The sequence below is a fragment of the Acinonyx jubatus genome, chromosome C2 (assembly GCF_027475565.1).
Source record: "Acinonyx jubatus isolate Ajub_Pintada_27869175 chromosome C2, VMU_Ajub_asm_v1.0, whole genome shotgun sequence".
NCBI classification, from domain to species: Eukaryota; Metazoa; Chordata; class Mammalia; order Carnivora; family Felidae; genus Acinonyx; species Acinonyx jubatus.
The window spans coordinates 129,869,563-129,882,564 of NC_069384.1; the positions used below are offsets into that span (position 1 = coordinate 129,869,563).

Here is a 13,002-nt window from a genome sequence, read left to right on the forward strand (position 1 = left end):
TAGGTTGCAGTGAACCTTTTAAATCTTTTATTCTTTCTCTACTATAACATATCTGTAAAATAGCAAAAACATCTCTGGAAGAAAAGTCCCTAGTTTGCCATCTGTGAGAAATGTTACAATTTTTATGTATTTTAAGTATATTTGTAATTTAAGGTAACTCTTCCTTAAGCCAATATGTTTTAAGTGAAAAATACTAACTGAACCAACTGATAAATTCTATTTCTATTCACTTAAATTCTGTGGATTTTTGTTTAATGTTATTGCTATACTGATAGTTTTTTTAATAATGTAGAAGTTTGGAAGTGTAATACTTTGTGGTTAAACTTTATTTTAATGAGATTTTCACTGAACAAATGTCATTATATTTAAATGGATTTAAAAATTGGCACGTTAATAAGGAAAAAAGCTGATATAATGAAAAGAGAACATCAGTACATTTTTATCATCGAGTATACCTTGCTTTATAACATACATACTTATAATTCTGTTTTGCAGCTTCCAGAAGTGACAAATGTCCAAAATAGAAAACCAACAATACAGGTTTTAAGTAGTACAATTTTACCGTCTACCTACCAGATTCGGATCACAACGTGTAAAACGGAACTTCAGCAGCTCATACAGCAAAAGCGGGAGCAGTGTAACGCCGAGAGGATAGCTAAGCAGATGATGGAAAATGCTGAATGGGAGAGCAAACCACCACCACCTGGTAAGAGTGCCGCTGCTGGGTAGTTGTATTCTAGCCCGGGTGCCGGAGCCTAGAGTCTAATGCAGGGTGCTGATAATTAATTACCAGGAAGTAAGAACAAAACTGTCACTTGAAAGCCTAGAGGAAGAAGCATTAAATGAGAAATTTTAAGTCATTTGTGGAGTTTGGATCTTCTTAGCTGTCAGGGCAACTCGCAGTGTCTTATTTAGGCCATGTAGTGTTTCCAGCCTGTGATCCATTTTCCCCATTTATAGTGCTAGGTTTTACCTGCCTACTTAGTGTCATGCCACTTTTTCATAGGATGTCAGGCTTCCTGGGGTAAGCTCCAGTTTTTATTTCTGAAGGGTCTGACATCTATTTTCTTTTAGAAAAGTAAAACATTTGGAAAGTAATGGGTACTTCTAAAAAGCAGACAAAATCAGTTACAACTCCAGCACTAAGTGATTATCAACATTAAGATTTGAGGGAAACGCTACTATATTTTGAGAAGATTTAAGAGATACTTCAGATGAAAATGTGGCTCAGCTATGTTAACAGACTTTCCCAGTATAAATGTAGAGCTAGAGCTAGTTTTTGATACTAGATTTGTAGATTTTAAAAACATTTTTAGTGAGTTTCTGTATACAGATTTTAATAATAAAAATTTAACTTGAAAACTCTGAGAAGAAATGCATAGTGTGTTTATGCTTAGAGATTTAAAAATCATGTGAATTCCCATGTGCTTCCCATTGTGAACTCTGGGGAGAATGCTGGTAGAGACAAATGATTTTTTTAATGTTTATTTATTTTGAGAGGGTGGGGAGGGGAAGAGAGAGAGAGGAGAGAGAATCCCAGACGTGGCACAGAGCCCCACGTGCTGTCAGTGCGGAGTCCTGCACAGGGGTTGATCCCACGAACTGTGAGATCTTGACCTGAGGTGAATTCAAGAGTGGGATGCTCAGCCAAATGAGCCAACAGGCGCCCTTAGACATAAATGACTTAAAGATTGAAATATTAAGTGGTTAAGTGGCCTCTCAGGTCACATGAATTTTAGCAAAATGTGCTGGAGTGTTTCAGTTGTTTCTGTAATATAGTTCAGTGTTACATACCAGCTCTGCTTTAAAAACAAAAAACTTAACCACAAACTGTCTACTTATTTGACAACAGAATGTCTTTATAAGTAGCATTTTATACTTATGTGGAACTATACCTTTTCTTCAGAAAATCACAGAAAAGGTATCAAGTTTTGAGGTTCAAAAAATGTGGAATGACTGTTGGACTTTTGATTTTTTTCTTTCCACACTTGAGTGGTTGTGTGAAATTGATTTTCTCTAGAGGGAAATGTTCAGTCTAGCCTGGTAGATTATCTAGACTTCACGGCAAAGCGTTTTCGATCACTTTCAAATCTAGCATATCCTCCTTAAAAATCACATTCAGTTGTTCTTCCCACACATGTGAGCTAGAGGTCCAAGGGTAAACATACTTTTTTTATCTTAGAATTAGCCAGGTTTGGCAGGAGTCTTGCTTTCATTTTTGTTTTCTTGTAAAAAAGAAATAATTTTATCCTAAAATGATACTGGTATTACTTAATTAGGCACTGTGCTGAATACCAAAACAGGATGATCTTTTATTTATTTACTTTTATTATTATTATTTTCTTTTTAGAGAGAGAGCGAGTGCAAGCGGGGGAGAGGGGCAGGGGCAGAGAGAGGGAGACAATGAGAGAGCGAGAGCGAGAGCGAGAGAGAGAGAGAGAGAGAGAGAGAGAATCTTAAGCAGACTCCATGCTCAGCACAGACCCCGACATGGGGCTCAATCCCACAACTTTAGGATCATGACCTGAGCCAAAATCAAGAGTTGGAAGCTCAACCACCTGAGCCACCCAGGCACCCCCCAATACAGGATGATCTTTAATATAGCTTTCTGTTTTATTTTAAAATTGATTAATATTAAATATTAAATGTTAAACTAAATATAAAAGTTTACTCTTCAAACATTGAAGACATTTGTTTATATGCAAGAACCTATGCTAGATACAGTGAATGATTCAGAATGGATATGACATGGTCTCTGGCCTCAACAAATCTATAATTTATTAGAAGAAACAAATCATACACAAAAATATACATAATAAAACATGTGCATAGGTGTCATAAAGTACTGGAAAGTCCATGGGCTATAATTAATAATACTATTTATACTAACATGTTGATATCATACAATAAGTGATTGCAAGTAGAGAAGACATCAACATTTGGGTGTTTACTGTGGATGTAGGACACAATATTAGATACTTTATACATCTCGTTTGTCCATATCCATCCTTTGGGTTCAGTAATAATTCCCTCATTTTACATTTGAGGAAATTGAAGCTCAGATAGTTTAAATAAGTACCTCAAGGCCACACGTTATATTATGATGGGTCTGGGTCTTTGAGACTATAAGAACCAGGTTGCCTCCCTAGCACCCAATTTCTGTAAATTAGGGTAGCCATTATCTCTGCCTGTTGAGCAAGTAGTCAGGGTTTTCCCAGGTAGTGAGTGACTATTGTTCCTTTTCAGATACTAGAGAAGGGCCCCAGGTACAGTCACTCTCAGGCTCTTTGAGCAACACTTCATTGCTATCTTGGATGTCTTACTCAGTAGATAAAAGTATCTGTCGTGGCCCAGTAGGCCACTCTGTATTGGCTAGCTCTTGGAACCCTTTGTTTAGTTCTTATGATTGGTTTCATGCTGGTTGTCGGTGACTGTAGCTGGGAGGTGAGAGAAGTATAGTATTTGTAAACTATAGTTCAAGACATACTCCTTTGCTTTTCCTTAGGGTGGCGTCCTAAAGGGCTGCTAGTTGCACATCTTCATGAACACAAATCTGCTGTAAATCGAATTAGAGTCTCTGATGAACATTCCCTTTTTGCAACGTGTTCAAATGATGGCACAGTGAAAATTTGGAATAGTCAAAAGATGGAGGGGAAGACCACCACTACCAGGTAATACGTGCTTGGGAGGAGAATCCATTTATTTAATCAACAAATATTTATTGAGTGCTCACTCTGACAGGTGCTTTAGGAACCAGGGATATATAGCAGTGATAAAGGGACACAAATACCTGCTCTATGGGGCTTTCCTTCTCGTGAGAGGTGACAAACAATAAATAGTATAAAAAAGCAGAACATATAGTATGTTACATGGTAAAAAATGTTATTAGAGAAAAATATAGGAGGGAAGACAGATAGGGAATGAGTAGGGGGTGGGGTAGAGTAGAATTTTAAATAAATTGATTGGAGACTGCCTCCCAGAGATGATGTCGTTTGAGGAAAGACCTGAAACAGGTGGAGGAAAGAGTTGTGTGGATCTCTCCGGGAAGAGCATTCCAGGCAGAGGAAAGAGAGATTTCAAAGGCCCTGAGGTAGAAAGATGGTTTGGCACGTTTTGAGGAACAGCAGAAAGGTCTGTGTGGCTGGTGCAGAGTGAGCCAAGAGAGAGGAAGGAGAGGGGCCAGATCACATAGGGCCTCGTAGGCTATTGTAAAGGACTCTTGACTTTTACTCTGAATGAGATGGGAGCCTTTGGAGGGTTCCAGGCAGAGGAGAAACGTGGTCTGAGTTAAATTTCAACAGAACTGCTGTGGCTCTTGTATTGAGAATACTGAAGCAGTTAGAGGCTATGATAGTAATTCAAGAAGAGGTGGAGGTAGTGGGAAATGATCGGATTTGGGATAGATTTTGATGGTAGAGCCCAAATTTTGCTAAATGGGTTAGATGGAATATGAGGAAGAGAAAAGTGAAAGATGATGGAATGGCTAGCCATGGAAGGAAAACACTCACTGTACCATTGCCCTGCTGTTATGGTCAAGATGGAGTTTAGGTATGACTTTGAAATCCCTAAAACTGTTTGTGCTGATGTGATTTTGATAAGTGTGATTTAGATTCGTACATTTTTGTAGTTGTGTCCCTACTTGCTATGCAGTCTGTCTGCCAGCCCTCCATTTCCCCATCCCCGTCACTCTTACCATACTCATATTTGTTCTGTTCCTAGTTTGGTCTAGGTCTGAAAAGAAAGCTACTAGATGTCAAAATTGAATTTCATGTGGAAAAAAGAGATCTCTGGTGCTTTTCATGTTATCAGTTCGGCAACCGCAGTTAACCACAAAATCATCAGAGTATCTTTGATAACTAAAATAAGTCAAAAGTTGACCTTTTTTTTTAAAGTTTATTCATTTTGAGAGAGAGAGAGAGAGAGAGCGAGCGAGTGAGCGAGCATGCGCGTGACTGGGGGAGGGACAGAGAGGGTGAGAGAGAATACCAAGCAGGCTCTGCGCTGTCAGCACAGGGGGCTCTGTCTCAGGAACCATGAGATCATGACCTGAGCCAAAATCCAGAGTCGACACTCAACCAGCTGAGCCACCCAGACACCCCAAAAGTTGTCTCTTTAATGAACAATGTGATACAGTTTTGTGGTGTTTATTTTTTTAAAAGAGCTCTGCATTTTTACTCTATGCTTAATTGTTTTTCATGTTCATTCTTTCTTGGCATTGCATTGGTCGGAACATAAATCAAAAACCAATAACAGAATCCCAGAACCCAGGTTCCATTTAGCAATTTTTTGTCAACATTTTATTATGAAATTTCAAACCTGTAAGAAAAGTTAAAAAGTTTCACAGAGAACATTCATATTCTTGCCTCACAGATTCTGTAATTTTACTATATTTGTTGTCATGTAATTATCCATCCTTCTCTCAATTCATCTTTTTAAAATGTATTTCAAAATAATTTGCAGATATCGGTACACTTCCTCTAAACACTTCAATTTATATATCGTTAGCTAGAGTTCAGTCTGTGTTTATAGTTCTTTTTTTTGTTTGCCATAAATTCATATGCTATGAAATACACAGATCTCAAGTGAACCATTTCATGAGTTCCAATAAAAACATACACTCTGCAACTTAAACCAGTCTCATGGCATGTAGCCATCATACCAGAATGTCCTTTGTGGAAAACCCCTGCCTTCCCCCTGCCTACAATCATTTAAAAAATTTTTTTTCCACCATTATTAGCATTTTTGTTAGTATGTTAAATATCTCTTCTGATAATTATTTTTCAAATGATCTTTGTTATATCATCATCAGTTGAATTCATTGCCCCCCTTTAAAAAATATTTTTTTTTAATGTTTATTTATTTTTGAGAGAGACAGAGCATGAGCCGGGGAGGGGCAGAGAGAGAGAGGGAGACACAGAATCTGAAACAGGCTCCAGGTTCTGAGCTGTCAGCACAAAGCCTGATGTGGGGCTCAAACTCACGGACCGTGAGGTCATGACCTGAGCTGAAGTCGGACGCCCAACCAACTGAGCCATCCAAGTGTCCCTCATTGCCCATTTTATGAGGAGGGGAAGTTCATTTGACATGTGTAAACCTCTCAAGTAAGAAATTGGAATCATTGGTTAACTTTGCAAAAGTCTCATTTGTTAATTCCCAAATGATTTTTATTACTGAGCCATGCCTTCTGTATTCCAGTGTCATATTTTAGGGAGTAGTATCCAAGTGTCACATTTCAGAAAGTGGTACCCCCGAAAATGTGGCAGTTTAGCTGACTGTATAGTCTTTGGGAAGTATGATAATTAGAGATTGGATTTCCTCTGAATGCAGCTGCTCTCTTGCTTTGCTGTAACACCTGCTGTCTTATTTGTGGAGTGTAGTAGGCCTTGGCTTGGGGGTGCCTCATTCCAGGGTGGGGAGGAAGGGAAGGGAACAGAATGTGTTGCCCTCATCACATGCCTTCATGAACTGGATTAGGGAAGAGGCAGGCCATTATTATTGTCAGATCCAAGTGGGGAACAGCTGGTGGCTGGGAAAGAGAAACAAACCTCTTTTTTCTTAGGAAAAGTTTTTTTTTTTTTTTTAGGAAATGTTACTAGTACATTCTGACTACTGAGATTTTTCCCCTATGCATTATGTTGGCTGACCACCCACTTCCCAGTCCTGACTTTCTCACTGAATTATGAATGGTGATTTAGGTCACCTGGATCTAGGCTCTTTTGGTGTGTCCCTTGGGGACTTGTTTGTGAAATTTGTTGTTTTTAACCTTTCACATAGATTTTTAAAAAACTTAATCCTTTATAGTATTTGAAATTATTTTCCATATCCTTCTTGTACTACCCTATTTTTGGCTCATTTAACTTCTCAATTTTGGGGGAGGTTGAAGAATTTGGTACTTGTTGAATGTGATGATAAAACATCTCAGTGGAGTTCTGTCTTAATGAAAAGTTGATACAATATGAGAGGTGTGCAAGGAAGTTATCAGTGTTAGGGTAACATATAGAGTCACTGATAGTGTTTGGAGGTTGAAGTGTTTGAGTGGTATGGCTACTCTGAAGAAAAGGGAGCATAAAGGCCTATAAAAGCCCTGAGGATGCCAGAGGCCTTAGTCTTTGCCAGTCGAATTTCAGAGACAGGAAGAGAATGGTCAGAAAAGGAGAGAAAAGAAGCCAATCAAGTTACATCAGACTGCAATAGAAGAAAGTTGTTTGTTTGTTTGTTTTTTTAATGTTTATTTCTGAGAGAGAGAGCATGAGTGGGGGAGGGGCAGAGAGAGAGGGAGACACAGAATCCGAAGCAGGCTCCAGGCTCTGAGCTGTCAGCACAGAGCCCGACAACAGGGCTCGAGCTCACAGACCTTGAGATCGTGACCTGAGCCAAAGTGGAACGCTCAACTGACTGAGCCACCCAGGCACCCCTAGAAGAAAGTTTTAAGAAAGGAACTTAGAGGCGACTCTGAAATGTAATAAAACCAACTGGCACGATTGGGCATTCTCATATAGTGAGTGCCCTTTGGTGGAATGCAGTTGATATATCCATCATCCATGGAGGGCTTTTGACAATATATATATTTCAAGGCTTTATGATGTCCATATCCTAAGAAAATAACTAAGAATGAATTCAGAGATTTAGTTTTAAGGCTGTTCAGAGTGGCTTTCTTTATAACAGTAAAAAAAAAAAAAATTAGAAACAAACTAGAGGTTCAGCAGTAGGGGTTAAATTGGTTAAATAAGTGATGGTGCAAAAACAAAACTGATGTGGAAATGAATTTTTTGATGAAATATATTGATATATCGTGTGAGAAAATATGTTTAAGAAGTAGGTTTAAGAACCCATGTAGGGTTTCTGTTTTTGGAATGACAAAGTAAGGATTTCTAAAAATCTGTTCCTTCATAAAAATAGAACACTGGTAGATACTGTCAAAATCAACATTTCCAGAGCTCTAGAAATTAAAGGTCCTGCAATAGTCTGAAGAGTGTTATTCATGAAAATCAGCTGATTCTCAGAACACTGAGCCATGTGTTCCCTAATTTTATCCCCTTTTACCAAGCAGTGCAGTAGCTTTGAAAACTAATAGCCGCCCAACCCTTTATCAAGCTTTGCAGTAATTTTGAAGTTCACAGTTCAACAGCTATGGTAGCCATGAAAACCAGAAGTTTCATTGTGCTTGGAGGGGTCATAATGGCTAAAAGCCCCATCTCTAAGGAATTGTCACTCTTTGACCTTTCTGCCAGCTTGTTGGAAGCTCCATTCTTAGGGTCTGTCTTTATTTCACTGGGCTCATCTTGTTCTTTGAGAAAAACTATGCCCACAGCACATTTGTTGAAATTATCAATGCTATTTGTTTAACACTGCAGTGGCCCGAGGTGGCATTACCAGTTGTAAGGGGCCAACAAAAAACTTAAAAGGAAGAATTAGGGAATGAGATGTCTGTAGGGGCCTTTGAAAAGTTCATACCCACATGCATGTGTAGGGTTGTCCACATGCCCAAGAAAGAACTGAGAAGCCCCTGAGTTCTCGCCTCTAGCTGACCTTGAGACTGTACAAGCAGGAAACGAAGGATAAGGCAGAGTTGTAACCCTCTTTGTGGAAGGTGTGCACAAACACAGAGAGCCTCAGCAAAGGCCTAGAACACTTACTGTTTTAAGGCATGAAGGGAAATGTCTATCCAGTCATTAGCTGACCACTAAGTTAACCCAACAAAGACTTTAGTGGCTACACTTGAAAAAGATACAGACTTTATAGAATTAGTCCAGGAAAGTCACTAAATAAATAACTTTGGAATATTATTTCCAAAGTTTACATGTCAATTAGATTATCTAGTTTTTTTTTTTTTCAATGTTTATTTATTTTGAGAGAGAGAGAGTGCACACCTTCACAAGCAGGGGAAAGGCAGAGAGAGAAGGAGAGAGAGAGAATCCAAGCAGACTCTGCACTGTCAGCCCAGAACCCAGCGTGGGGCTCAAACCCAGGAACCGTGAGATCATGACCTGAGCAGAAATCACGAGTCCGACTTCACCGACTGAGCCACCTAGGCACCCCGAATATCTAGTTTTGAACAAAAAATTGCAAGTCAGGAAAAGAAGCAGGAAAGTATGGTCTATACACAGGAAAACACAGTCAGTGGAAACTATTTCTCAGTAATCTTAGATATCAGACTTGTTAGACAAAGATTTTAAATTAGCTATTAAAAATATGTTCAAAGAATTAAACCGTGTCTAAAGAATTCAAAGTAAGACAAATATCTCACCAAATATACATATCAATGGGAAGATAGAAGTGATCAATAGAAATTCTGGAGTTGAAAAGTATAACTAAAATAAGGAAATAAATGAAGTGCAAGTCATATGAGAGGATGAACAGATTTCAGCTGGCAGGAGAAAAAATCAGGGACTTGAGGATAGATCAGTTGACATGATCCAATCAGAGGATCTAAAAAAGAATAAGGAAAAATGAACAGAGCCCCAGAGGCCTGCAGAATGCCAACATAGACATAGGAGGGGTCCTAGAAGGCAAGGAGAGAGAAAAAGGAGCAGAAAGAATATTTGAAGACACATGGCTAAGCATTCCCCAGATTTGGTGGAAAACATTAATCTACATAGTTAAGAAGGTCAGTGAACTCCAAGTGTGATGAAAATGAAAGAGAGCCATATTAGACACATGATAAGTATACTATTGAAAGACAGCATCTTGAAAGCAGTGAGAGAAAACTGACTTATCACATATGAGGGACCCTCAATAAGATTAACAGCTGACATTTCATCAGAAATGATGGAGACTGGAAGTCAGTGGGATGACATATTGAAAGTGTTGAAAGAAGAAGACTGTCAGCTGATAATTCTATATCCAGCAAAATTGCCCTTCAAAAACAAAGGACAAATTAAGACATTCCAAGGTAAATAAAAATAGGGAACTTACTGCTAGGAGCTATTCCCTAAATGAAATACTAAAAGGTGTTGTTTGTGCTGAAAGAAAAGGGCATAAGACAGTAAGTTGAATCCACATGAAGAAATAAAGAACATTGATAACGGTAAATACTATTTATAAATAAATATACAAGTACAAATTATTTTTGTAACTCTTTTTTAACCTGCTGTCTCATTTAAAAGATGACCACATAAATAATAATAAAACTGTGTTTATGGGCTTGTGGTATATACAGAGTTTGTGTGACAATAATAGTACAGAAGAGGGAGGGGGGAACAGAGAGATATTAGAGCAAAGTTATTATGTATTAATGAAATTAGTATTAATCTGATCATCTTTAGATGTCACATGTATTTCCCAGGGAAACCACTGGGAAAAAAACTTGTCAAAAACATGTTATATAAGAAACAAGGGAATTAAAACGGTATACTAGAAAATATATTTTTAGGGGCTCCTGGGTGGCGCAGCCAGTTAAGCGTCCAACTTCAGCCAGGTCACAATCTCGCGGTCCGTGAGTTCGAGCCCCGCGTCAGGCTCTGGGCTGATGGCTCAGAGCCTGGAGCCTGTTTCCGATTCTGTGTCTCCCTCTCTCTCTGCCCCTCCCCCGTTCATGCTCTGTCTCTCTCTGTCCCCAAAATAAATAAACGTTGAAAAAAAAAAAAAAAAGAAAATATATTTTTAACACACAAGATAGCAGTAATGGAGGAATACAACAAGAATAACAACAAAACCTGTAAGACAGAAAACAAATAGCAAAATGTCAGACATAAATCCTGCCTTATTCACAATCATATAAATGTAATCAAAAGGCAGATTTGGCAGAAAGTATGAAAAAAACCTGAAATGACTATGTGCTGTCTACAAGAGACACACTTTATTTTTATTTATTTTTTCATTTTAAAGCATTTTAATTCCAGTACGGTTAACATACAGTGTTATATCAGTTTTAGGTGCACACTACAGTGATTCAGCAGTTTTATACATTATTTTAGTGCTCATTCTAAGTGTACTTTAATCCCCTTCAGCATATTCCACCCATCTCTCTACCCACCTCCCCTCTTGTAACCATCAGTTCTCTATAGTTAAGAATCTGTTTTTGGTTTGTCTCCTTTTTTTATTTTGTTTCTTAAGTTGCAGATATGAATGAAATTGTACGGTAATTGTCTTTCTCTGGAAGAGTTTATTCTTTGAATTGAGTAGTATTTCCACTGTGTGTATTTACCACATCTTTATCCATTCATCTATCAATGGACACTTGGGCTACTTCTATATTTTGGCTATTATAAATAATGCTACCGTAAAAATGGGGCTGCATATATCTTTTTGTATTAGTATTTTCATATTCTTTGGATAAATACCCAGTAGCGCAAATCCTGGGCCATAGGGGTAGTTCTATTTTTAATTTTTTGAGGGACCTCCATACTGTTTTCCACAGTGGCTGCACCAGTTTGTATTCTCACCAACAGTGTATGTGGGTTCCTTTTTTTCCACATCTTCACCAACACTTGATGTTTCTTTTGTTTTTGATTTTAGGCATTCTGACTGGTGTGAGGTGGTATCTCTTAGTGGTTTTGATCTGTATTTCCCTGGTGATGAGTGATGTTGAGCATCTTTTCATGTGTCTGTTGGCCATCTGTATATCTTCTTTGGTAAAATGTCTATTCATGTCTTCTGCCCATTATTTGTTTTTTTTTGTATGTTGAGTTGTGTAAGTTCTTTATATATTTTGGATACTAACCCTTTATTGGATATGTCATTTTAAAATATCTTTTCCCATTCCTGAGGTTGCCTTTTAGTTTTGTTGATTGTTTCTTTTGCTGTGCAGGTGCTTTTTTTTTTTTTTTTTTCTTTTTTTTCTTTTTAATGTAGTCCCCATAGTTTATTTTTGCTTTTGTTTCCCTTGCTTCAGGAGACATATCTAGAAAAATGTTGCTATGACCCATGTACAAGAGCTATACTTTAGATCCAAAGACACGAATTAGTTGAAATTAAAAGGACTAAAGAGGGTGTACCATACAAACAGTACCTAAAAGAGGGCTGGAACAGCAATATTAATATTGGAAAAAATAAACCTTAGACAAAAATTGCTACTATAGATAAACAAGGACATTTTATTATGGTAAAAGGGTTAGTGCATCAGGAAAACAAAACAATTGCAAACACATGCACCTGATAATGGATCCCCCAAATGAAGCAAAAGCTGACAGAATTGAAGGGAAAAGTAAGATAATTCCACAATAGTTGAGACTTTAGTACTTTGCTTTCAATATAGGTAGATATAGACAGATAGAACAAGTAGGTATAAGATCAGCAAAGAAAATAGAAGACTTGATCAACAACATAAACTAATCGGATCTAACAGATTTTAATAGAATACTCTACCCAGCAGTAGCAGAATACAAATTCTTTTCAAGTCCATGTGGAACACTTTCCAGATCATGCCATATATGAGGCCGTAAAACAAGTCTCAGTGATTTAAAAGGATAGAAACATACCAACATATATGTTCTTTAACCACAGAGGGATGAAACTAGATACCAGTAACAGAAAGGAATTTGAGAAATTGACAAATATGTGGAGATTAAACACCATATGGCTAAATAACCAGTGATTCAAAAGGAAGTTAGAGAATACTTTAAATGAATGAAGATGAAAATACAACATTCAAAACTTACGGAATGCAGCTAAAGGAGTGTTCAGAGAGATTTATAGCTGTAAAATCTATATGTAAAAAGAAAGATTTTTTTTTAATAGTTTATTTTGAGAGAGTGCAAGAGTGCACAAGCTTTGGGGAGAAGGAGAGAGAGAGAGAGAGAGAGAGAGAGAGAGAGAGAGAGAGAGAGAGAGAGAATCCCAAGCAGTATCCATGCTGTCAGTGTGGAGCACCATACGGGGCTTGATCCCATGAACCATGAGATCATGACATGAGCCAAAATCAAGAGTTGGATGCTTAACTGATTGAGCCACCCAGGAACCCACAAAAGAAGAAAGATCTCAAATCAATAACTTAGCCTTAACCTTAGGAAACTAGTTAAAAGAGCAAAGGAAACCCAAAACAAGTAGAAGGAAGGAAATACT

General features: G+C 37.8%; 1 protein-coding gene across 1 annotated transcript in view; it reads left to right on the forward strand.

Moving 5' to 3' along the window:
• Nucleotides 1-13,002, forward strand: part of PIK3R4 (phosphoinositide-3-kinase regulatory subunit 4) — a 73,045-nt gene that overhangs the window by 42,850 nt on the left and 17,193 nt on the right. Inside the window, exons 12-13 of the mRNA XM_015068474.3 lie at nucleotides 496-706; nucleotides 3,506-3,671. Of these exons, the coding sequence (XP_014923960.1) occupies nucleotides 496-706; nucleotides 3,506-3,671 (377 nt within the window). The remainder of the gene's footprint in view (nucleotides 1-495; nucleotides 707-3,505; nucleotides 3,672-13,002) is intronic.